Below are 27,915 nucleotides of genomic sequence, written 5' to 3' on the forward strand. Positions count from 1 at the left end.
GGATATTTTATCCTAAAAACTTTTTACTAAAATATATTATTTCTTAAAACTTTCAATAAAGCTAAAGCTATATCAAACAAACTTTCACAAAAATAAATAACAAGCAAACTGTCAAAAGTTTTATATTATTAAACATAAGTCACTTGGACTTATCCAAACCCTTAACCCGGATTTCACCATATGAGAGATGAACCGTCCACCCGGGTTAAACAGATGTTGCTAGTTGTTCATGATTTGCAGGGAGAATAAGAAAATTTAGATATCTAGCTTGAAGGGAAGTTCTCAAGGAAACTCTACAGATATATGATAATTATATCTAGCTTGTCTCATATGTTTTTGCAGGAAGTTTGAAATCAAAGGCAAAATGACAGCTGTGATCTTATCACAACCGCCATTTTGGGGGCAATTGTTAGGGCACGGAAATTTGACACTGTGGATATGTTATCCTGACATATGTTCTTGAATTAGTTATCCTTAGACAGATCCTGTCAGGATCAGTGGTCCTCAGTACTTGGTATTATTAACAATTGTTTCTTGTGTGTAGGTTGTTATTTAATAAGTATAACGGCTCCAAGACTTATTCCACCGGATATTTCGCTATTGGACTTGTCAAACACGTGGTCAAATGGCTATAACACGTTTAGTGGGAGAAGTGGAGGATTTATAGGACTTCTTGTTGAGTCACAAATAACTGAATGCTGAGTATATGTTATTCTTGAAGACATGTCTGGATCAATTATCCTTCTGAAGAGTTCCAGAGCTATGTCAGGATCATGGATCCTCGGTATTTGGTGCTGTTAACGCTTGTTTCTTATATGAAGCCTGATATTTATCAAGTGTAACGGCTCAAGGACGTGGTCTACCTAAAATTATGCTACAAGGCACCTCCAGCACGTGGTCAATAGTGAAGACTAAGTTAGCGGGAGTAGTGCCATAAAAATAGGAGTTAGTTAGCCTTTATTTTTATATATATTGAGATTATGATCAAAGTTAGGTCACTTGTTCACATTCATTCACTGCTTACACTCGTAAATACTCTGTCAAGAACTCTCTAGCAGTTCATACACACACACACTTAGATATTCTTTGTAATCTTCGATCATATCTCCACCATTGTAACCCTATTTTTACCATTAATAAACTTGACGGTGATAAATTTCACCGTCCGGGGGTTTTTTGTGCCGGAGATTACTATAATCAAGTACTATCCGACCAAAGGTTACGTCGTTGATCCTTGTCTGAAGTGATTCAACCAAAGATTATCTTGTTAATCCTTGACCTAAGTCATTTTATCAAAGATTGCCTTGTTAAGTTTTGATCGAAGTAAGATTATCGTAATTAAGGGCTTTTTCCCTCGTGATCAAATCACTGTGTTCACCCAGATTATGATTACGCGTTCAATATTATCGAGTTAGCACCTTACCTCACATTTACTAATTTGGATACTTGATCCTTAACAGATTTTTGTCCAAAACAATATATGTTAAAATCATTTAATAATTTATAATTCACTAGTTTTTATCCCCCGTACTACGGGGGTTGTTTTATCTTATTTGTTTATAATATTTATTTATTTTTTTTTAATTGTATGAAAGTTAATAATATACTTATGGTTTGATAATAAATTATTTCATAAATAAATGAGATGTTATAACCCGATTTAAAAGCTATATGGGTTTGATGAGACCCAAGACCCGTTTATTTTTTTTTACTATAAAATTGGTTCTTTAATTATAAATAATATATATATATTTAAATAAATCAGATATTAATTTTGGGTATATCCCTACTTTATAGGATTTTTAAATCAAATATTTGGTGAGATTAGTTTTTAATTTAATGAGATGTTATAACACGTTTAAGAAATAGTTGGGTTTGATAAGATCCAAACCCGTGAATTTAAGTCAAATGCATGAGAAGCCTCAATTTAAAAATCAAGCAAATTTGGTGACTCCAAAAAAGGGGGGAGCGACCACATCGCGACACATAGGATTTTTGGGTTTTCGTTTAAATATATTATAGATTTTAATAAATAACAAGGCAATAAATTTATTCTATAATACAAAATTATACAAAATAATACAATACAATATAATACAACAAAATATAGTATTAGCGAGTGGCCAATATGTTGCCTTAAACACCCTATGAACTTAAAATTTTGACTTAGAAGTAAATGTGACACTATAATATATCACTTGTCATGAAAAATTTAAGTAAAAAATTTCAAAATAATTTACGTGGTTTTTTAAGGTTACATTTTGGTCACCCACTAATATTGTATTTTGTTGTATAATTTTTATGTTGTATTATATTTTTATTTTATCGTGTTTATAAAAGTGAGTCATAGATTATTAAATGATTTTAACATACACAACACCTGTTTAACTAAATAGGGTGGGATTCTTATAAAGTTTAATATTATTACTTATATTATTATTGTTGTTATTTATTTACTAGGTTTTGTTACTAACGTGTATATTTTATAATCCTTTATTTTACTCATAATCCTCTATTGAGATAGAATTTTTCACATATCATGTCACATCCACATGCCATTGCAACCGGTAGAATGTTAACTTATATAAACAATAGATCAACGGATATCCAAAATGTTTTTTTTGTTTCAACCATCAACGGATACACCACTCATGTTGGCAAACATTTCATCACTTCTCATAATAATAATAATAATATAGGTGCCAAGCTCATTCATAAGATTTACTTTTTCATAACTAAAATCACGTGGATACAACTAGGCCAACCTTAATATATTTTCAACATCAAATGCTTTAAAATTATCATCCGAGCTTGAAGTACCCATACACGTAAACAATTCGGTTGCCAGTTTATTAAAAACAGTTGGGCTCTTGTATTTGCATATCTAACATCGATTTAAAAATTTTCAACTTCATAAAAACTTAAAACTATTTTTAAACAAATTAATAGATGATAGATTAACGTATTGTTGTGTTAATTTGACTATGTCGACATATCATGTCACTGGATAAACATTGTGGTAGAAAAAGAAAAAGACATAATTACAAATATTATCCTTTATGTTTGTACCAAATTTCACTCATGGTCCTTTATCTTCTAAATTGATATGTTTTATCCTTTATATATACAAATGTAGCAACGTTTGTTATTTAGCACTAACCTAGTTAGTTTTCAAGTTAAATCAAGTCATGTGTGTTGCACATGCGGGCAAATTGATCATTTCACCTAATAAATTAAAAATAATTTAATAAATAAAAAAAAAATTAAAAAAATAATAATCTCTCTCTCTCTCACCCCAACTCAACCTCTCTCATTATACCACTCCTTACCATCCATCCACCTTCACCACGGATAAAATCAACAAATCCCCAGTTTAATCCATGGCTATGTCAGTTACTCCCTTACAAAACCCAATTTAATCAAATCCACACATTCCCTCAAATTCAGTTCAAATGAAGCCCTGGATCACAAATCAAACCAAAATCCAAATCTACATTCTACATATCCATTAAAGTTAACATCGTCATCAAATACAATCGTATTCAAACAAGAATCGTCATCAAATTCAGATAAAAATTCCAAACTCACAAACCTAAATCGCCGATCAGATACAATCAGGGCAAATCATGTGTTCACACTTTTAGGAATTAAAGGAATCACATGATCAGTGATTTAACGAAAAAAACTAATAGGTTAGTGTTAAAAGACAAACGGTGTAACATTCGAAAACGTAAAGTACAATTTATGTTAATTTTGAAGATAAATGACACTCACTGAAATCTGATACATATATAAAGGATAATTTATGTAATTCTTTAAAAAAAAAACAAGACGGTAATATTTGTGATTTACCAAGAAAATTTCACTGAATGACATATATAGAATGAACAATGAAGCTAGCTTTCAACATCAAATATAAGACTTTTTATATAAAACGCGGCGACTTGTGTAACGTAGAACCATCCTAGTCGTCTTCATCGAATCTTCTCTACAAATACCAATATTTATTCTAAACGCGTTAGACTTTACCACGAGATTCTGATGCTATAAATACAACACAATTATATGTTCGTTCTATCATCAATAACATTATTATAATTGTCAAATATTTTTATATCCTCCATGTATCATCATCATCATCAGCCTTCCATTCCATCTGCAACACCAAATCATCATCCCATGGCAAATCACCTTCTTGAAATCACTGGTACGTACAATCTCTTTTCCTGAAAGACATGAAGAAAACACTAAAAATTGTAATTTAATTAATGTCGTTTTTAATTTTCATTTAGTGGTTGGCTGCCATAAACTGAAAGACACAGAATGGATTGCAAGACAAGATCCTTATGTTTGCCTTGAATACGGCATCTGCAGAAATCACACTCGTGTTTGTACAGGTCCTCTCTTTCACGCTATCTCTCAAAATAGATTTACGTGCAGTGTTGTAAAAATCGATATTAATTAATTAGTCAGAGTTTAAGCTAATCGGACCCAATAATTAGTAGTCCTCCAAATTGTTCAAATTTCGGTCTAAGTCTTTGATCACTGTTGATTCAATCCGATTAATAAGTTTGAAAAATTAATGATAAAATTTTGAAAACTTATGTACGGCATTCAAATTCGATTAATTCGTGTACATTGCTAGTCGCCGATTAATTAGCGCCTAGCGAGTTGTACAACATTGCGTAAATGCAAGGTTGCATGTGAATTAATTATTGGGATATATATACATACGGATACGTGTGTGACAGATGGAGGCAAGAATCCTACATTCCAAGAGAAATTCGTGTACAACGTGGTTGAAGGTTTAAGAGAGTTAAACATTAATGTTTGGAACAGCAACACCATCTCACGCGATGACTTTATTGGCAGTGGAAAGTAAGTACATTACTTCTTCGGTCTTCTCTTCGATCACATCCACCGTTTGATTCTTAGTTATTGATACATTTTTTTCCATTGATGATTTTCAGGGTACATTTAGGGAAGGTTCTTTCTCAAGGATATGATGATAGTTCATGGCCACTGCACACTAAACACGGCAGGTAACTAATTAAATTCATCACTTTGTAAATTAATGATCATCATTTTTATATATACAGAGTGTTTTTAAATTCTAATAAGATATATAGCTCGTTTTATAAACTATATATATATATACAGGCATGGTGGCGAGATACGATTGATAATGCACTATTCCGGTGCCAACGCAAACACTAATTATCATGTTACACCCCAAGTACTGTCTGTGTACCCTGCACCGCCCCAGCCACCTTCCTCCATGTTTTATCCACCAGCCACCGCTGGAGCTTATCCTATGCCGTCGTCCACATACCAGCTACCCACTTATCCACCTCAGCCATACCCTCCTCAACCATATGGCTCCCATTACTCTCACTCTCACTCTCACTCTCATGGTATCTCCTCATCTTCATCCATATATATATATATATATATATATATATATATATATATATGTGTGTTATATTTCCATCATATATATTGGTTTGTTTATACGATATAATATATACTATACCAGATTTAATTATCTTAAATTGTTTTTGTTTGTACTAAACTTTTGATGTCTTTATTTAGGTTCTCCATATCCAGGAGGGTATTGTAGGGGTATGGTACTAAAACCCGGTTCTACGACCCTAAATCTATTATGTTTGGCTTATTTTATTACATGGACTAATACAATGTTATTGGGCTGAGGGGGTTTTGTGAAGGTAACCCTAATTGGGCTAGGCCCATTAGGGTACCATGATGGTGGCCATGAGACTCTCTATATAAGGAGGTCTCCACCTCCTTATTAGGGGTCATGCTCAATAAGAGCCACCACCACCTTTTTGTGTCTGTGAACAAGAAATCCTCAGGATATCTTAGCAGTCACCTCCACACCCCCGAAACCATTGCAGGTTTCAACATTTCAGGTCACAGGCGCCGCCGCAGAAGAAGAAGATCAAGACGTGGTTCGTTCATCTCGAAAATCCGTGGAAACATCGTCATGGATCAGGTTAGATTCATTTCGTGCTTCGACATTGGCGCCATCCGTGGGACGGCAACGAACTGCCCTTCGATCTTCATCTCGGCTGTCGGATCTCTCCCAGGAAGAACCCAGATCTGGAAGTTTACAGAAAAAAGCTTCAAGGCTTGTTCTATTAAAGCTCAAAAAGATCCATAGATCTAAAAAGAGGCTTCCAGATCTGGGCAAGAAGAAACGGCCTGATTCAAATGATCAGGTCTCCGGATCTGTGATGGTTTTAAATCTGCTCCGAGCTTCAGATCTGTCCAGATCTGATTTACAGATCTAGGTCTAGATTACAGACCTGGATTTTAGGTCCAAAGTTGCAGGTCTGACTCTAAAATTGCAGATCCAGAAATTACCAGATTTCCGCCGCCATGTACGCGCCCCCGCGGATTCTCACTCCGCAGCCGTGCATATGCCGCCGTGGAAACCAGCATCTGGGTTTGGCGCAAGAGACCTCAGCCATGCACGCGCACTCACGAGTCACCACTCCATCGCCGTGCATGCGCGCATCAGGCCACGCGCCAAACTTCAAAGGTTGGGAATCCTCATAATATCCCACATGGCTACACGCCAAACTTCAAAGGTTGGGAATCCTCATAATATCCCACATGGCTACACGCCAAACTTCAAGGTTGGGAATCCTCATAATATCCCATATGGCTTCGCGCCAAACTTCAAGGTTGGGAATCCTCATAATATCCCATATGGCTTCGCGCCAAACTTCAAGGTTGGGAATCCTCATAATATCCCATATGGCTTCGCGCCAAACTTCAAGGTTATGAATCCTCATAATATCCCTTATGGCTACGAGCCAAGGTTGGGAATCCTCATAATATCCCATATGGCTACGCGCCAAGGATGGGAATCCTCATAATATCCCATATGGCTACGCGCCAAACTTCAAGGTTGGGAATCCTCATAATATCCCATATGGCTACGCGCCAAACTTAAGGGTTGGGAATCCTCATACCATATGCTCACGCATCACATATGCTCACGCATATTACACATGCCTACGCATCACATGCTCACACATGTCACAGTCTACACGCACGCGCACGCAACATCTGCGCGTGGCGCATAACACAAAACCAGAGTCTACGCGCACGCGCATGCAACATCTGCACGTGGCGCGTGACATAAAGTAGCTCGTAAGACGCCCCTCGCACGCAGGCTCTATTATTCTCAGCTCGTAAGACGCCTCTCGCACGCAGGCTTTATTATTCTTAGCTCGTAAGACGCCTCACGCGCAGGCTTTATTATGCTCAGCTCGTAAGACGCCTCTCGCGCGCAGGCTTTATTATTCTTAGCTCGTAAGTCGCCTCTCGCGCGCAGGCATTATTATTCTCAAAGCTCATAAGACGCCTCTCGCGCGCAGGCTTAATTATTCTTAGCTCGTAAGACGCCTCACGCGCAGGCTTTATTATGCTACAGCTCGTAAGACGCCCCTCGCGCGCATGCTTTATTATTCTCAGCTCGTAAGACGCCTCTCGCGCGCAGGCTTTATTATTCTTAGCTCGTAAGACGCCTCACGCGCAGGCTTTATTATGCTCAGCTCGTAAGACGCCTCTCGCGCGCAGGCTTTATTATTCTTAGCTCGTAAGTCGCCTCTCGCGCGCAGGCATTATTATTCTCAAAGCTCATAAGACACCTCTCGCGCGCAGGCTTAATTATGCTCAGCTCGTAAGACGCCTCTCGCGCGCAGGCTTTATTATTCTTAGCTCGTAAGTCGCCTCTCGCGCGCAGGCATTATTATTCTCAAAGCTCATAAGACGCCTCTCGCGCGCAGGCTTAATTATTCTTAGCTCGTAAGACGCCTCACGCGCAGGCTTTATTATGCTACAGCTCGTCAGACGCCCCTCGCGCGCAGGCTTTATTATTCTCAGCTCGTAAGACGCCTCTCGCGCGCAGGCTTTATTATTCTTAGCTCGTAAGACGCCTCACGCGCAGGCTTTATTATGCTACAGCTCGTAAGACGCCTCTCGCGCGCAGGCTTTATTATTCTTAGCTCGTAAGACGCCTCTCGCGCGCAGGCTTTATTATTCTTAGCTCGTAAGACGCCTCACGCGCAGGCTTTATTATTCTCAGCTCGTAAGACGCCTCTCGCGCGCAGGCTTTATTATCCTTAGCTCGTAAGACGCCTCACGCGCAGGCTTTATTATGCTCAGCTCGTAAGACGCCTCTCGCGCGCAGGCTTTATTATTCTTAGCTCGTAAGTCGCCTCTCGCGCGCAGGCATTATTATGCTACAGCTCGTAAGACGCCTCTCGCGCGTAGGCTTTATTATTCTTAACTCGTAAGACGCCTCTCGCGCGCAGGCTTTATTATTCTTAGCTCGTAAGACGCCTCACGCGCAGGCTTTATTATTCTCAGCTCGTAAGACGCCTCTCGTGCGCAGGCTTTATTATTCACACAGCTCATAAGACGCCTCGCGCGCAATCTGTTATTATTCTTACAGCCCGTAAGTCGCCTCACGCGCAGGCATTATTATTCTCAAAGCTCATAAGACGCCTCTCGCGCGCAGGCTTTATTATTCTTAGCTCGTAAGACGCCTCACGCGCAGGCTTTATTATGCTCAGCTCGTAAGACGCCTCTCGCGCGCAGGCTTTATTATTCTTAGCTCGTAAGTCGCCTCTCGCGCGCAGGCATTATTATTCTCAAAGCTCATAAGACGCCTCTCGCGCGCAGGCTTAATTATTCTTAGCTCGTAAGACGCCTCACGCGCAGGCTTTATTATGCTACAGCTCGTCAGACGCCCCTCGCGCGCAGGCTTTATTTTTCTCAGCTCGTAAGACGCCTCTCGCGCGCAGGCTTTATTATTCTTAGCTCGTAAGACGCCTCACGCGCAGGCTTTATTATGCTCAGCTCGTAAGACGCCTCGCGCACAAGCTGTTATTATTCTTACAGCCCGTAAGTCGCCTCACGCGCAGGCTTTATTATTCACACAGCTCATAAGATGCCTCGCGCGCAAGCTGTTATTATTCTTACAGCCCGTAAGTCGCCTCACGCGCAGGCTTTTATTATTCACACAGCTCATAAGACGCCTCGCGCGCAGGCTGTTATTATTCTTACAGCCCGTAAGTCGCCTCACGCGCAGGCTTTATTATTCACACAGCTCATAAGACGCCTCGCGAGCAAGCAGTTATTATTCTTACAGCCCGTAAGTCGCCTCACGCGCAGGCTTTATTATTCACACAGCTCATAAGACGGCTCGCGCGCAAGCTGTTATTATTCTTACAGCCCGTAAGTCGCCTCACGCGCAGGCTTTATTATTCACACAGCTCATAAGACGCCTCGCGCGCAAGCTGTTATTATTCTTACAGCCCGTAAGTCGCCTCACGCGCAGGCTTTTATTATTCACACAGCTCATAAGACGCCTCGCGCGCAAGCTGTTATTATTCTTACAGCCCGTAAGTCGCCTCACGCGCAGGCTTTATTATTCACACAGCTCATAAGACGCCTCGCGCGCAAGCTGTTATTATTCTTACAGCCCGTAAGTCGCCTCACGCGCAGGCTTTTATTATTCACACAGCTCATAAGACGCCTCGCGCGCAAGCTGTTATTATTCTTACAGCCCGTAAGTCGCCTCACGCGCAGGCATTATTATTCTCAAAGCTCATAAGACGCCTCTCGCGCGCAGGCTTTATTATTCTTAGCTCGTAAGACGCCTCACGCGCAGGCTTTATTATGCTACAGCTCGTAAGACGCCTCTCGCGCGCAGGCTTTATTATTCTTAGCTCGTAAGACGCCTCTCGCGCGCAGGCTTTATTATTCTTAGCTCGTAAGACGCCTCACGCGCAGGCTTTATTATTCTCAGCTCGTAAGACGCCTCTCGCGCGCAGGCTTTATTATCCTTAGCTCGTAAGACGCCTCACGCGCAGGCTTTATTATGCTCAGCTCGTAAGACGCCTCTCGCGCGCAGGCTTTATTATTCTTAGCTCGTAAGTCGCCTCTCGCGCGCAGGCATTATTATGCTACAGCTCGTAAGACGCCTCTCGCGCGTAGGCTTTATTATACTTAACTCGTAAGACGCCTCTCGCGCGCAGGCTTTATTATTCTTAGCTCGTAAGACGCCTCACGCGCAGGCTTTATTATTCTCAGCTCGTAAGACGCCTCTCGTGCGCAGGCTTTATTATTCACACAGCTCATAAGACGCCTCGCGCGCAATCTGTTATTATTCTTACAGCCCGTAAGTCGCCTCACGCGCAGGCATTATTATTCTCAAAGCTCATAAGACGCCTCTCGCGCGCAGGCTTTATTATTCTTAGCTCGTAAGACGCCTCACGCGCAGGCTTTATTATGCTCAGCTCGTAAGACGCCTCTCGCGCGCAGGCTTTATTATTCTTAGCTCGTAAGTCGCCTCTCGCGCGCAGGCATTATTATTCTCAAAGCTCATAAGACGCCTCTCGCGCGCAGGCTTAATTATTCTTAGCTCGTAAGACGCCTCACGCGCAGGCTTTATTATGCTACAGCTCGTCAGACGCCCCTCGCGCGCAGGCTTTATTTTTCTCAGCTCGTAAGACGCCTCTCGCGCGCAGGCTTTATTATTCTTAGCTCGTAAGACGCCTCACGCGCAGGCTTTATTATGCTCAGCTCGTAAGACGCCTCGCGCGCAAGCTGTTATTATTCTTACAGCCCGTAAGTCGCCTCACGCGCAGGCTTTATTATTCACACAGCTCATAAGATGCCTCGCGCGCAAGCTGTTATTATTCTTACAGCCCGTAAGTCGCCTCACGCGCAGGCTTTTATTATTCACACAGCTCATAAGACGCCTCGCGCGCAGGCTGTTATTATTCTTACAGCCCGTAAGTCGCCTCACGCGCAGGCTTTATTATTCACACAGCTCATAAGACGCCTCGCGAGCAAGCAGTTATTATTCTTACAGCCCGTAAGTCGCCTCACGCGCAGGCTTTATTATTCACACAGCTCATAAGACGGCTCGCGCGCAAGCTGTTATTATTCTTACAGCCCGTAAGTCGCCTCACGCGCAGGCTTTATTATTCACACAGCTCATAAGACGCCTCGCGCGCAAGCTGTTATTATTCTTACAGCCCGTAAGTCGCCTCACGCGCAGGCTTTTATTATTCACACAGCTCATAAGACGCCTCGCGCGCAAGCTGTTATTATTCTTACAGCCCGTAAGTCGCCTCACGCGCAGGCATTATTATTCTCAAAGCTCATAAGACGCCTCGCGCGCAAGCTGTTATTATTCTTACAGCCCGTAAGTCGCCTCACGCGCAGGCTTTATTATTCACACAGCTCATAAGACGCCTCGCGCGCAAGCTGTTATTATTCTTACAGCCCGTAAGTCGCCTCACGCGCAGGCTTTTATTATTCACACAGCTCATAAGACGCCTCGCGCGCAAGCTGTTATTATTCTTACAGCCCGTAAGTCGCCTCACGCGCAGGCATTATTATTCTCAAAGCTCATAAGACGCCTCTCGCGCGCAGGCTTTATTATTCTTAGCTCGTAAGACGCCTCACGCGCAGGCTTTATTATGCTACAGCTCGTAAGACGCCTCTCGCGCGCAGGCTTTATTATTCTTAACTCGTAAGACGCCTCTCGCGCGCGCTCGTAAGAATAATAAAGCCTGCGCGTAAGAAGCGTCTTACGAGCTGAGAATAATAAAGCCTGCGCGCGTAATAAAGGCGTTATTATTCTTAGCTCGTAAGACGCCTCTCGCTCGTAAGAATAATAAAGCCTGCGCGCGAGAGGCGTCTTACGAGCTGAGAATAATAAAGCCTGCGCGCGAGGGGCGTCTTACGAGCTGTAGCATAATAAAGTTTGGTGGTGGCTCTTATTGAGCATGACCCCTAATAAGGAGGTGGAGACCTCCTTATATAGAGAGTCTCATGGCCACCATCATGGTACCCTAATGGGCCTAGCCCAATTAGGGTTACCTCCACAAAACCCCCTCAGCCCAATAACATTGTATTAGTCCATGTAATAAAATAAGCCAAACATAATAGATTTATGGTCGTAGAACCGGGTTTTAGTACCATACCCCTACAAGCCCCCCAAGTCCACTGTTGCTCCTGGGCGCGCAAGCGTCTAGGTGGAGCGCTGGACTTTATAAGGTGTGAGGCGGTTTTTTCCCTTTTCTTTGGCCTTGTCTTTATTGTCTGAGTTTTTGGAGGTTTTCCCCATGATGGTGACAAGCTGTAAAAATAATGAAGCCTGCGCGTGAGGCGGCTTACGAGCTATAATAATAGAGCCTGCGCGAGAGGCGACTTGCGAGCTATGAGAATAATAAAGCCTGCGCGCGAGAGGCGTCTTACGAGCTGTAGCATAATAAAGCCTGCGCGTGAGGCGTCTTACGAGCTAAGAATAATAAAGCCTGCACGCGAGAGGCGTCTTATGAGCTTTGAGAATAATAATGCCTGCGCGCGAGAGGCGACTTACGAGCTAAGAATAATAAAGCCTGCGCGCGAGAGGCGTCTTACGAGCTGAGCATAATAAAGCCTGCGCGTGAGGCGTCTTACGAGCTAAGAATAATAAAGCCTGCGCGCGAGAGGCGTCTTACGAGCTGAGAATAATAAAGCCTGCGCGCGAGAGGCGTCTTACGAGCTTTGAGAATAATAATGCCTGCGCGCGAGAGGCGACTTACGAGCTAAGAATAATAAAGCCTGCGCGCGAGAGGCGTCTTACGAGCTGAGCATAATAAAGCCTGCGCGTGAGGCGTCTTACGAGCTAAGAATAATAAAGCCTGCGCGCGAGAGGCGTCTTACGAGCTAAGAATAATAAAGCCTGCGCGCGAGAGGCGTCTTATGAGCTTTGAGAATAATAATGCCTGCGCGCGAGAGGCGACTGACGAGCTAAGAATAATAAAGCCTGCGCGCGAGAGGCGTCTTACGAGCTGAGCATAATAAAGCCTGCGCGTGAGGCGTCTTACGAGCTAAGAATAATAAAGCCTGCGCGCGAGAGGCGTCTTAAGAGCTGAGAATAATAAAGCCTGCGCGCGAGAGGCGTCTTACGAGCTTTGAGAATAATAATGCCTGCGCGCGAGAGGCGACCTACGAGCTAAGAATAATAAAGCCTGCGCGCGAGAGGCGTCTTACGAGCTGAGCATAATAAAGCCTGCGCGTGAGGCGTCTTACGAGCTAAGAATAATAAAGCCTGCGCGCGAGAGGCGTCTTACGAGCTAAGAATAATAAAGCCTGCGCGCGAGAGGCGTCTTACGAGCTGTAGCATAATAAAGCCTGCGCGTGAGGCGTCTTACGAGCTAAGAATAATAAAGCCTGCGCGCGAGAGGCGTCTTATGAGCTTTGAGAATAATAATGCCTGCGCGTGAGGCGACTTACGGGCTGTAAGAATAATAACAGCTTGCGCGCGAGGCGTCTTATGAGCTGTGTGAATAATAAAGCCTGCGCGTGAGGCGACTTACGGGCTGTAAGAATAATAACAGCTTGCGCGCGAGGCGTCTTATGAGCTGTGTGAATAATAAAGCCTGCGCGTGAGGCGACTTACGGGCTGTAAGAATAATAACAGCTTGCGCGCGAGGCGTCTTATGAGCTGTGTGAATAATAAAAGCCTGCGCGTCAGGCGACTTACGGGCTGTAAGAATAATAACAGCTTGCGCGCGAGGCGTCTTATGAGCTGTGTGAATAATAAAGCCTGCGCGTGAGGCGACTTACGGGCTGTAAGAATAATAACAGCTTGCGCGCGAGGCGTCTTACGAGCTGAGCATAATAAAGCCTGCGCGTGAGGCGTCTTACGAGCTAAGAATAATAAAGCCTGCGCGCGATAGGCGTCTTACGAGCTGAGAATAATAAAGCCTGCGCGCGAGGGGCGTCTTACGAGCTGTAGCATAATAAAGCCTGCGCGTGAGGCGTCTTACGAGCTAAGAATAATTAAGACTGCGCGTGAGAGGCGTCTTATGAGTTTTGAGAATAATAATGCCTGCCCGCGAGAGGCGACTTACGAGCTAAGAATAATAAAGCCTGCGCGCGAGAGGCGTCTTACTAGCTGACCATAATAAAGCCTGCGCGTGAGGCGTCTTACGAGCTAAGAATAATAAAGCCTGCGGGCGAGAGGCGTCTTACGAGCTGAGAATAATAAAGCCTGCGCGCGAGGGGCGGCTTACGAGCTGTAGCATAATACAGCCCGTAAGTCGCCTCACGCGCAGGCTTTATTATTCACACAGCTCATAAGACGCCTCGCGCGCAAGCTGTTATTATTCTTACAGCCCGTAAGTCGCCTCACGCGCAGGCTTTATTATTCACACAGCTCATAAGACGCCTCGCACGCAAGCTGTTATTATTCTTACAGCCCGTAAGTCGCCTCACGCGCAGGCTTTATTATTCACACAGCTCATAAGACGCCTCGCGCGCAAGCTGTTATTATTCTTACAGCCCGTAAGTCGCCTCACGCGCAGGCTTTATTATTCACACAGCTCATAAGACGCCTCGCGCGCCAGCTGTTATTATTCTTACAGCCCGTAAGTCGACTCACGCGCAGGCTTTATTATTCACACAGCTCATAAGACGCCTCGCGCGCAAGCTGTTATTATTCTTACAGCCCGTAAGTCGCCTCACGCGCAGGCTTTTATTATTCACACAGCTCATAAGACGCCTCGCGCGCAAGCTGTTATTATTCTTACAGCCCGTAAGTCGCCTCACGCGCAGGCATTATTATTCTCAAAGCTCATAAGACGCCTCTCGCGCGCAGGCTTTATTATTCTTAGCTCGTAAGACGTCTCACGCGCAGGCTTTATTATGCTACAGCTCGTAAGACGCCTCTCGCGCGCAGGCTTTATTATTCTTAGCTCGTAAGACGCCTCTCGCGCGCAGGCTTTATTATTCTTAGCTCGTAAGACGCCTCACGCGCAGGCTTTATTATGCTCAGCTCGTAAGACGCCTCTCGCGCGCAGGCTTTATTATTCTTAGCTCGTAAGTCGCCTCTCGCGCGCAGGCATTATTATTCTCAAAGCTCATAAGACGCCTCTCGCGCGCAGGCTTTATTATTCTTAGCTCGTAAGACGCCTCTCGCGCGCAGGCTTTATTATTCTTAGCTCATAAGATGCCTCACGCGCAGGCTTTATTATGCTCAGCTCGTAAGACGCCTCTCGCGCGCAGGCTTTATTATTCTTAGCTCGTAAGTCGCCTCTCGCGCGCAGGCATTATTATTCTCAAAGCTCGTAAGACGCCTCTCGCGCGCAGGCTTTATTATTCTCAGCTCGTAAGACGCCTCTCGCGCGCAGGCTTTATTATTCTTAGCTCGTAAGACGCCTCACGCGCAGGCTTTATTATGCTCAGCTCGTAAGACGCCCCTCGCGCGCAGGCTTTATTATTCTTAGCTCGTAAGTCGCCTCTCGCGCGCAAGGCATTATTATTCTCAAAGCTCATAAGACGCCTCTCGCGCGCAGGCTTTATTATTCTTAGCTCGTAAGACGCCTCACGCGCAGGCTTTATTATGCTACAGCTCGTAAGACGCCTCTCGCGCGCAGGCTTTATTATTCTCATAGCTCGCAAGTCGCCTCTCGCGCAGGCTCTATTATTATAGCTCGTAAGCCGCCTCACGCGCAGGCTTCATTATTTTTACAGCTTGTCACCATCATGGGGAAAACCTCCAAAAACTCAGACAATAAAGACAAGGCCAAAGAAAAGGGAAAAAACCGCCTCACACCTTATAAAGTCCAGCGCTCCACCTAGACGCTTGCGCGCCCAGGAGCAACACTGGACTTGGGGGGCTTGTAGGGGTATGGTACTAAAACCCGGTTCTACGACCCTAAATCTATTATGTTTGGCTTATTTTATTACATGGACTAATACAATGTTATTGGGCTGAGGGGGTTTTGTGGAGGTAACCCTAATTGGGCTAGGCCCATTAGGGTACCATGATGGTGGCCATGAGACTCTCTATATAAGGAGATCTCCACCTCCTTATTAGGGGTCATGCTCAATAAGAGCCACCACCTTTTTGTGTCTGTGAACAAGAAATCCTCAGGATATCTTAGCAGTCACCTCCACACCCCCGAAACCATTGCAGGTTTCAACATTTCAGGTCACAGGCGCCGCCGCAGAAGAAGAAGATCAAGACGTGGTTCGTTCATCTCGAAAATCCGTGGAAACATCGTCATGGATCAGGTTAGATTCATTTCGTGCTTCGATAGGTATAGTTTATATTGAGATACAATTCCTACTAAAGGTGATCAGAAGACCAATTTGCATGGTTATGGCGACTTATATATATAGTGTTATGGATTAATACAATTGGCATTTGATTTTAGTATTTGCAGTAAATAAGAAACATTCTTTTATTTGTTGGTTGGGTGATATTCATGTAACATCCAAGTTTTTTTTTTAAAATATTTTATTGGGATTATATTGAATAAAAGAAGTTCGTTTTTAGTTTATATTGTTGCATGAAATCGTATATTTATTGTATATTGAGTGATCCTAAATTTAACAAATTTATAATGCTGGTGCTTAAAGTTGAATAACTGTTGTGTAAACAGTAAACTGTCTATTGGATTGAACATGAGATCGCTAAATTGAAATAATTAATTTGTGTATTGCGACCAACATGGGCGAACCTACACGTGACCCAATATACACTACTAGAAAAGAGTAATGTTTCGTACGAAAATTTCCAACACATTTCCTACGAACGCTATTTCTAACACATTTCTAACGAAATTCTTACGAAAAAAGAAACCCATAATTTGCAACATAATTGTGACAATATAGTGACAAAAAGCAATTGTGTTGCAAATGCGTAGCAAATATTCCAACGTATTTACAAAAAAAAAATAGTTGCACTATTTTATTTAACTTATTCGTGAGAAATGCGTAACAAAGAAACACGAACTAAATAATAAATTTCATTGGAAATGCGTAGGAAGTATTCTAACACCATTAATCTTATTGATGTTAAACTTTATTTATAATTAGGTTATTTTTATTGTTAGTAATAATAGTAATAGTCTAAATTTTTTCTCAATCTTATGCTTGGCTAATTTATTATTTATTAATTGATTTATATAAAATTTGAATTACTTTTATATATTTGAAGAAAATTTTTAAATGAGCCTAACATCGGCACAAGCTCGTGCATACATTATTCATGTTTGAATTTCTAAAGAAAGTTTCGATTATTTTGCAATTTCTTAAAAAAAAATCTTGATTTTGTTGGTTTCTGTATTTTTTTTTTAAATTTTGTAATATTTTTTTTATCAGAAATACAAAAGTGTACTTCAATTCAAAAATAACCCAAAAGTAAATATATCCATAACAACATATAATCAAAAAGTTAACCCATATTAAAAAATAATGCAGACACACTCCATTTTTTTAAAAATAGTCCTATAGTTTACGCGTTTAAATGTTAAATATTGGTTAAAAGTAATTTTGAAAAAATATAGGCCAGAAATATAAGTAATTTCTCGGACATAAAACCGGTTTGCAGGTAAAAACCAGTATTTTAGACTAAACCGCCGGTACGATGTTCTAGCAAACCGGCCAAAAATACCGGACTCAGAATACCGGCCTGTTGTGCGATAAATTAATAATATGTTCTTGTTGAAAATGCGTTGGAAACTTGAAAAAAAAACAATTATTATATGTTAATAATTATTTTCTTAAAGACGGCACAAATATATGTAAAAAGAGAAAAACAAAAGACCACGACTAGCAAGAAACTAGATGGGCCACAAAAGGAATGATCGCTCTAAGTAACACAACATTGACTAGATCTAGGTGTGTGCTTTATAACTATACCTGAATACGAACCCGACCAGATTCAACCTAATTCCCTAGTAACCTGACCCAAATTTACCCTACCGATTAAAATCATATGCCGAACCGGAGATCAAAAGGTCCAGTCGGTATTTGGGTTGAAATACCCAAAATCGGTTAGACTCAAACAACCGGAAGTAGGAATGATGCATGTATCTGATGTATTAAATAATAATACATTAATATGTTTATAACACGCTTATGTAGGCCGGCCATTGGGTTATCTGAGAAGACTTCAATTCAAACATATTTATAAACAATCCAAGACTTATGGATTCCATCCTTAATATTGTCGACTTAGATTCAAATTACAAAACATATCAACTAGAAGCAGTATGTGTAAATTGTAATTGAGTATCAGTATCGTTCTTCAATAAATTGTAATTGAAAAACATATGGTTGTATGTTGAATTTTATTTGATAATGGTTGTAAGAAAGTTTATAATATAGTTTTATTTATCTATTTATGATCTTATTAAAGGTGAATAATTTTTACTTTAACTTGTTAAACCCGACCCGAATTTACCCGACCATTCAACTCGAAACCCGAAAAACTCGTACTCATGGGTCGATTCTTGGGTCAATTTGCTTTGAGCTCAAACTCAAACAACCCGAAACACAAAAATAACTCGAAGAACACCCTTAAGTAGAACGACTATAATACAAAAAGAAATAAGTTGAAGAATATCGTCATAAAGACCCTCCTTCTTGATTCCTTTTGATTATAAGAAAGTGGCATTTCTCGTTCTCCAATTAATTCGCCAAGTGATAAATAATTGATATCGCTAAATCGTTTTTAGAAAGGAATTGGACGAATTGAACTGAGCCAATCTATAAAAGTGGAAGGAGCTCGATCCATCAGTAACACGATTCCAAACCAAACAACAATTTTACTCAATTTCCCAAGGATAAAAGGGAAACTAGCAAAAATGTGATTACTCTCGACTCATATCAAAGATTGCAATCTGAATGAAGAACATAGGGACATCATAATTTCTATCAACGTTGGAACGGGTAGGAAGACGATTTAGTAAAACCCTCCTAGCACAAATGTTATCTTTCTTGGAATATGATTGTACCAGTTAGTCGAAATAGTGGCCACCGATAAAACATACTTGTATATCGACTTTCTCGTTTCCTTAACCGAGAACCCCACCACCCCATTAGATTCCCAACACAAACAATCGTTAGCATCTTCAATTGTGAGATTATAATACATATAAATGCAAAGGATGTAGACTAAATACACAAGGCTTGGTAAGACTCAACAAGACTAAAAAGCCTCCCATACAAGGCTCAAGCTTGGGCTCAATAACTAAGCGAGCGTTATTTGAAGCTTGAGCTCGAAAAGCTCAACTCGTTTTGAGTTTTCATCAATCAGAGCTCAAGTAGCTCGCGAGTGGCTCAACTTTTTTTTATCGATTTGAGCTCAAGTAACTCTCAAGCGGCTATGCTCGTTTTGAGTTTTTTATCAATCCAATTTCAACTAGCTCGCATGCGGCTCGCCTTGTTAGAGATTTTTATTTGTTTTTCTTAGATATATATATATATATATATACATATGAATTATTATAACGGTTAGTTTATAAGAACTTCCTTAATTGAGTTTTCCCCCACTTTAACACAAAAATAATTTGATTTCCCTCCAACACAAACCCAGTTAACCCCTCATTTTCTGTAAACCTCTGGCCTCTCTCATTGCTTCAAAGGTAATTCGTCAACCAATTTCTTTCATTAAATCTAGGTGACTAAGGCTTGTAGTTTTGACAGGGCCGTCTTTGAGGCATGGCAGGGTAGACGACAGCCACAGGCCCGACACCCCCACTAGGCCAAAAAAAAATTCAAAAAAATTATATGTATTTTTATCAAAAACATGCATATAATCAATGTTTCAACACAATTGCCTAACCACTAGCTTGGTCTAATGGTAAAGGGGCATGACATCTAACTGTAACATCCCGTTTTCTCTTTCGTTTAATAAATAAAATATGAGTTATTATGAGTTGGGCTTGTGTTGAGTAAATAGATGTGAGTTATGGACTTGGGTTAAAAAGGAAAGAGATAAAGATCATGGGCTTAAGCCCATGACCCATCATATATAAACAATAATTAACCCTTAATCCATTCATTTACACATATTCCTTACACCATCCGGGTTATAATTAAACTAGATATACGTTGTGGAAAGTGATAGTAATTAATACTTGTAATTGTTATACAGTTAGTCGCGCACAACTAAAGAAAGGGATTACCATTAACGGTGAACGTAACCGCATTCAGGTGAGTTTCTAGCCCCATTCCTTGTTATGTTTTCGGGGTTGTGTGCATAATCTATGTGATTAGTTAATACACTTACCTTAAGTGGTAAGTGTATGCCTTATATGATTATGTATGGATGATGCTTGACGGTGCGTGAACGATCTTCGGATATTGCATGTACTGTCGGGTGGTACTTGATGATACGAATGATATGTATATAAAGTATGAACAATATATAAATGCATGTATGAAAGTTATGATTATGAATGCATAGGCAGGTATGGTATGGTTGTATAGAAGAAAGGGAACCGAGCCCTAATAATTCTCGAGGCAGAAAAGGGAACCGAGCCCCAATAATTCTCGAGGCAGAAAAGGGAACCGAGCCCTAATAATTCTCGAGGCAGAAAAGGGAACCGAGCCCTAAAAATACTCGAGGCAGAAAGGGAACCGAGCCCTTATAATTCTCGAGGCAGAATAGAATAATGTAAAGTAGGGTTTAATATAAAGTATGAAAGAAATGAATGTAAGAAAGAAAGAAAGTATATGATAATGTATGTATGTATGAATGAAAGGTAAGCAAATTATAATATGTGTCTTTAGATGCGTATGTAAGAATATGTGGATGTATTGTACGTTACCTGATTAACTAGACCTCACTCAGTGTAGCTGACTTTTAGTATGCACGTAGGTGAGTAGGATGAGGCAGCTCACTTGAGGGGAACACATGGCATGGAATTGAAGATACTGGCATCTCAAGGAAGTGTTATCTTATTTTAAATACAATGTTTTTTGTTTAAACCACCTTGAATGTTTGTTATGATGAGATTTGAAAGATATGTAATATATTCTGGTTGAAGTTTTAATATTCCACGAATGTTTTAATTAACTCTGATGATTAGAACTGTGTTTATGAGTAAATCCAACGTCCAAAGTAGGGCACCGGTAATGGGGTCTTACAAGTTGGTATCAGAGCAAAGTTTGAGAGATTTAAGAATCCTACATGCTTAGACTCGAACAGAGATTTGGATTTAAATAAGAAGAGAAAGAAGATGCCAGTTCAAGATAGCCATGTGTCACTCAAGCAAGCTCAGTAACGGTCGAGTTTATGGTTAAATAATGAATGCTAATGTTAGCTTAACTGCTAAAGAAAGGATATGTGTATGTAGGGATAGGAATTCATGATTGTTTGATTGATTAACTGTATAAGAGTAGAATTGGCACAAATAGACTCATAAGAGGAAGTGTATAGGACACGGAAAGTAACGTGATCGGCTAATCACAGCTGGCCAATGTTATTACCTGGTAGCCTTACTATCCTTGTACTAAATAGTTCCTTGAGTGACGACGTTTGTGTTTTCCCTTTTAGAATACAAAGGCTGGAGCAAGAGAGATTGTTGGCACTAGAGATCGCACTAGACGTCGTGGCAGGCCTCGTCTTTTCCGACAACCTTCGGTAGAAACAGCTTCCAACAAGGGAGATGAAGGAAGCGCAGCTGGACGAAACCCGAGTAACAACGAAGGGTATCAACTTGACCCTGCTGTTCGAGCTGCCATTGCTCAAGCGGTAGCAGCTGCTGTGAAGAACCTGAATCCTGGAAAGTCTGCTGAGAAGTCTGGGGTAAAGAGTAAGAAATATGATGAAGGAGAGAAGGGTGACTCGAGCGAAGTTCGATCTGTGAAGGTTGATAACATGAAGAGGGCCCGAGGTGGGTGCAACTAATAGTCGTTTAAGGGTTGTGACCCGCTGAAACTAACTGGCTTGGGTGACGCAATCGCTACTCTCCAATGGATAACCACTATGGACAAGGTTATTCGCATTGGTGAGTGTCGTCCCGACCAAGCTGTTGGTTATGCCACCCAATCGTTTGGTGATGAGGCGATGTATTGGTGGGAATCGATTGAGCAGAGAAAAAGTCAAGAGGAGATTAATGCTATGAAGTGGGAGGATCTGAAAGAGTTGGTGATGAAGAGGTTTTGTGTTGACGCCGAAGTTGAGAGGGCGGAGATGAAGTTTCTAAACTTGAAGGCTGGAACGATGACGCATCGTGAGTATACCACAGAGTTCAACCGAATGTCTAGGTTGGTACCCGATATGGTTAACACTAAGGCTAAAAGAATCAAGTGCTATGTGATGGGATTTCCACAGAAAGTCCGCATGCTAGTCCGGGCGAATAAACCTGCTACTTTTGACTCTGCTGTCGAACTGGTAGAGATGGTCTAAGGACCTGGCTGTGGATGATGTTGTGGTGGGAGAGGAGAAGAAAGATAAGAAGTGGGTCGCTCCTGTCAAACGCCCAGGTACTCAGTTGTGGAACCCAAAAGACAAGAAACATAAGGTGTGGGAAAGAAAGACGTGTAAGACTTGTGGCAAGATGCACGGTGGTGAGTGCCGATGGGGTAAGGGTTCAAACGTTTGTAATAAGTGAGGGAAGAGTCATGCTGGTGAGTGCAAGTTTGGTACGAACGCCAGTTATAAGTGCGGGAAGGTGGGGCATTATGCTCCAGATTGTACCGCAAAGTCCGCATGTTATAAATGCGGTAAGACGGGTCATTTTTCAAGGGAATCCACCGAGAGTGAAGCTGCGGGAAGTGGGAAGAAGGATGTTGATCAAGTTAGGCAAAGGACTAGGGCATACATGCTGACTCAAGAACAAGCCAAACAGATTCCAGATGTCGTGACAGGTACGTTTCTAGTAAACGGTATTGCCGCTTCTGTATTATTTGATTCAGGTGCGAACAAGAGTTTCGTGAATACACCATTTAGCAAATTAGATAAAATGAAATGTTGCCGAGTGTCTGAAACTTTTATAGTGGAAACCGCTAGTGATACCTCGGTTAATAATTTTGAAAATGGTTAAGGACTGTAAGACAGAGTTAGAGAGACATGTGTTCCCTTTTACTTTGTATGTTATGACCTTAGGAGGGTTCGATGTAGTTTTGGGAATGGACTGGTTTTCTGAGTATGAAGCTCATATAGTGTGTAAGAGTAGAATAATAAGGCTAAAGTCCTCGGATGGTAGTGCGGTGACAGTTTATGGTGATAAGGAAAGTTCTAGGCTTAATGTCATTTCAATGATAAAAGCCGAGGGTTTGTTAAGGCGAGGGTGCGGTGCCTACCTGGCATATGTTGTCAACGCTACGACCGAGACGAAAGAAATGGACGATGTTCTTATATTGCGCGACTACCCAGAAGTATTCCCTGAGGATCTTCCGGGGTTGCCACCGGAGCGAGATATAGAAAATCAGATAGAATTAGTACCAGGAGCCCAGCCCGTTGCGAAAGGGCCTTACCGTCTAGCACCATCCGAGATGAAAGAACTGATGTCCCAACTGTAAGAACTCCTCGACAAAGGTTTTATAAGGCCGAGTGTTTCTCCGTGGGGCGCGCCGGTGTTGTTTGTGAAAAAGAAGGATGGAAGTATGAGAATGTGCATAGATTATCGCGAGCTGAATAAGCTTACGGTAAAGAATAGATATCCTTTGCCAAGGATTAATGATCTGTTTGACCAACTGCAAGGTTCAAGTTGGTTCTCACGGGTAGACCTCAGGTCAGGTTATCTCCAACTAAAGGTGAAGGAGGCAGACATCCCTAAAACAACATTTCGAACGCGATATGGACACTACGAGTTTCTCGTGATGTCCTTCGATCTAACGAATGCTCCCGCAACATTTATGGACATGATGAATAGGGTGTGTCAGCCGATGTTGGATAAGTCGGTTATCGTCTTTATCGATGATATATTAATTTATTCAAGGAATGAGTCTGATCATGCTGAGCATTTAAGAGAGGTATTGGAGACTCTGAAGAAAGAGAAGTTGTACGCTAAATTTTTAAAATGCACGTTCTGGTTACGAGAAGTGCAATTCTTAGGTCACGTGATGAATCCTGAAGGGATTACCGTGGACCCATCTAAGATTGAAGCAATAATGAACTGGAGGACTCCATAGAATCCGACTGATATACGAAGCTTCTTAGGGTTAGCTGGCTACTATAGGAGATTCATCGAAGGTTTCTCCAAGATAGCCGCACCGTTGACCGGTATGACCCGAAAGTCGATAGTATTCAGTTGGGGTAAGTTTCAAGAGGAAGCTTTTGAGGAATTAAAGAGAAGACTCACACAAGCTCCAATCCTTGCTCTACCCGATGGTGATGAGGATTTGGTTGTTTGTACTGATGCTTCGCATCGTGGGTTAGGTTGTGTGTTGATGCAACGAGGAAAAGTGATAGTGTATGCGTCTAAACAGTTGAAAGTCCATTAGAGTACTTACCTGACACATGATTTGGAGCTAGAAGCAGTAGTGCACGCTCTTAAGATATGGAGACACTATCTGTATGGTACTAAGTATACTATTTACACGGATCATAAAAGTTTAAAATACTTCTTCGAGCAGAAAGAGCTAAACATGACGCAGAGAAGATGGTTAGAGTTGATAAAGGATTACGACTGCGACATTAAATACTATCCCGCTAAAGCAAGTCTGGGTCGCCGACGCGCTAAGTCGGAAGAATGAGGAAGTCCTTGCAACAGTGAAGTCATACCAGTTGATTATGAAGTCAAGTCTTTTTGAAGAAATTATCAAAGGGCAGTCAGAGGTGCTGGTAGAAGAAGGGCTAATAAAGAAAGAAAGGATTTTCGGTCAGCAAAACAAGTTGATGGAGATCTTAGAGGTTGAATCTTAGATGAAGCTCATAAGTCAAGATACTCAATTCATCCGGGAACTACGAAGATGTACCAGGATTTGAAAATAGACTATTGGTGGCCATGGATGAAGAATGATGTAATAGATTACGTCACTAAGTGCTTAACTTGTTTACAAGTCAAGGCAGAGCATCAGAAGCCTTATGGAAAGATGCAACCTTTGGAGATACCTGAATGGAAATGGGAACACATCACCATGGATTTCATAACTAAGCTACCTCATACAGCTAAGCATCATGATACCATCTGGGTGATTGTGGATCGATTGACCAATAGTGCTCACTTTTTGCCTATACGAGAGGCTATCTCGTTAGAAACGTTAGCAAGATTGTTCATTAAAGAGGTTGTATCTAAGCGTGGAGTACCGTCATCGATCGTATCAGATAGAGATACTCGGTTTACTTCGAGGTTTTGGAAGAAGTTCCATGAAGCTATGGGAACGAGATTGAACATCAGTACGGCGTATCATCCTCAAACAGATGGACAGTCTGAAAGGACGATCCAAACACTTGAGGACATGCTACGTGCTTGTGTTTTAGACTATGAAGGAAGTTGGGATGATCACCTGCATCTGGCAGAGTTCTCCTATAACAACAGCTACCATTCAAGTATTGGTATGCCACCGTTTGAGATGCTTTACGGTAGACGTTGTAGAACTCTCGTATGTTGGGGAGAGATTGGTCAGAAAGAGATGGGAAGTTTAGAAGTTATGCAAGAAACCTCTTCAAAGTTCGATAAGATTAAAGCAAGAATGAAAGCTGCTCAAGACAGAAGAAGTCGTACGCTGATAAGCGGCGACGACCGATTGAGTTTAACGTTGGTGACAACGTGATGCTCAAGGTCTCACCTTGGAAAGGAATTATCCGTTTTAGAAAGAGAGGGAAGTTGAGTCCGAGGTACATTGGACCGTTTAAGATTGTAGATCGTGTAGGTGAAGTGGCTTATATGCTAGATTTGCCCGAAGAGTTAGAAGGAATTCATTCAACCTTCCATGTTTCTCATCTGGGGAAATGTCTGGCGGATGACGCGTCTCATGTGCCATTAATGGAAATTGAGGTCGACGAACAGTTGAACTATATTGAACAACCGATCGAGATAGTTGACCGCTAGGAGAAGCAACTTCGTCATAAGGTTAGGTTTCGGGGACGAAACCTCTTTAAGGAGGGGAGACTTGTAACATCCCGTTTTCATGTTTCAGTTAATAAATAAAATATTGGTTATTACGAGTTGGCCTTGTGTTGAGTAATAGATGTGAGTTATGGACTTGGATTAAAAAGGAAAGAGATAAAGATCATGGGCTTAAGCCCATGACCCATTATATATAAACAATAATTAACCCTTGATCAATTCATTTACACATATTCCTTACACAATCCGTGTTATAATTAAACTAGATATACGCTATGGAAAGTGATAGTAATTAATACGCGTAATTTTTATACAGTTAGTCGCGCACAACTAAAGAAAGGGATTACAATTAACAGTGAACGTAACCGCATTCAGGTGAGTTTCTAGCCCTATTCCTTGTTATGTTTTCGGGGCTGTGTGCATACTCTATGTGATTAGTTAATACACTTACCTTAAGTGGTAAGTGTATGCCTTATATGATTATGTATGGATGATGCTTGACGGTGCATGAATGATCTTTGGATATTGCATGTACCGTCGGGTGGTAGTTGATGATACGAATGATATGTATATAAAGTATGAACGATATATAAATGCATGTATGAAAGTTATGATTATGAATGCATAGGAAAGTATGGTATGGTTGTATAGAAGAAAGGGAACCGAGCCCTAATAATTCTCGAGGCAGAAAGGGAACCGATCCCTAATAGTTCTCGAGGCAGAAAAGGGAACCGAGCCCTAATAATTCTCGAGGCAGAAAAGGGAACCGAGCCCTAAAAATACTCGAGGCAGAAAGGGAACCGAGCCCTTATAATTCTCGAGGCAGAATAGAATAATGTAAAGTAGGGTTTAATATAAAGTATGAAAGAAATGAATGTAAGAAAGAAAGAAAGTATATGATAATGTATGTATGTATGAATGAAAGGTAAGCAAATTATAATATGTGTCTTTAGATGCGTATGTAAGAATATGTGGATGTATTGTACGTTACCTGATTAACTAGACCTCACTCAGTGTAGCTGACTTTTAGTATGCACGTAGGTGAGTAGGATGACGCAGCTCGCTTGAGGGGAACACATGGCATGAAATTGAAGATACTGGCATCTCAAGGGAGTGTTATGTTATTTTAAAGACAATATTTTATGTTTAAACTACCTTGAATGTTTATTATGATGAGATTTGAAAGCTATATAATATATTTTGGTTGAAGTTTTAATATTCAGCGAATGTTTTAATTAACTCTGATGATTAGAACTGTGTTTATGATTAAATCTAACGTCCAAAGTAGGGCACCGATAATGGGGCCTTACACTAACCAAAATATTGTGGTATCTAGTTTTATTTGAGACAATTTTAAGCTTATTTTTATAAAAAAGTTTTTTACACAACTTAAATCATAATCAAATAAGCCAACCCAACAAAATGTTTCTTTTACTTAAGGCCCAAAAAAAAGTTCGCCTTTGGCCCAAAAATTTTTTCGTCTTTTCGGAGCTGGCCCTGATTTTTGAGGTATATCTAATTAACATCTATGGTCTTGATTTTTGGGCTTAGTTCTATATTTTATGCTTTGTTCCATCATGCATACCAAGTGTTTGATAAAATGTATAAGTGAGTTTCCATAACTTATTTATTTTGCTTATAATAGATCATTTTTCAACATTTTACAAACATAGATAAAATATAAAGTGGTTAAATTTGACTTGTAGATTTTCTAAACACTAGGAAAAATGACTTGGTGTGAGTTTGAAATGGTGATTAGGGTACTTTTTTGTATGTACATTGTTGTTGTCATACTTAAATGCAGGTTTGCTGCAATATGAGAGCAATCTAAGATCACATCATACATCTTTTGAGTGATGCTGGTATGATCCTTTTCTTTTTGTTAAATTGATATTTTTTCAACATTTTTTAGTTGGTAAATTAATAATAATGACAATTTTATTTGATAGAGGTGGCAATAATGTGATTGCTAGCATGAAGCTAAAATTGGTTAATCAATGATATCACCTATTATCAATTTGTTTTCATGATTTGAATGCGATAGATTTTTATATGATTATTGATT

At 41.1% G+C, this 27,915-nt stretch overlaps 1 protein-coding gene across 1 annotated transcript; it reads left to right on the forward strand.

The window, feature by feature from the left end:
- The first annotated feature begins 4,122 nt into the window (after positions 1–4,122).
- Positions 4,123–27,670, forward strand: LOC143556229 (elicitor-responsive protein 3-like). Its single transcript, XM_077045609.1, has 6 exons — positions 4,123–4,207; positions 4,293–4,397; positions 4,752–4,878; positions 4,971–5,042; positions 5,161–5,334; positions 27,655–27,670. Exons 1-6 carry the CDS (start codon positions 4,123–4,125, stop codon positions 27,668–27,670), a joined length of 579 nt encoding a protein of 192 aa, XP_076901724.1.
- The last annotated feature ends 245 nt before the right edge of the window (positions 27,671–27,915 follow it).

This window comes from Bidens hawaiensis, unplaced genomic scaffold, assembly GCF_021521415.1.
Source record: "Bidens hawaiensis isolate Kalapana, Puna unplaced genomic scaffold, B.hawaiensis_p1.1 tig00018485_1, whole genome shotgun sequence".
NCBI classification, from domain to species: domain Eukaryota; kingdom Viridiplantae; phylum Streptophyta; class Magnoliopsida; order Asterales; family Asteraceae; genus Bidens; species Bidens hawaiensis.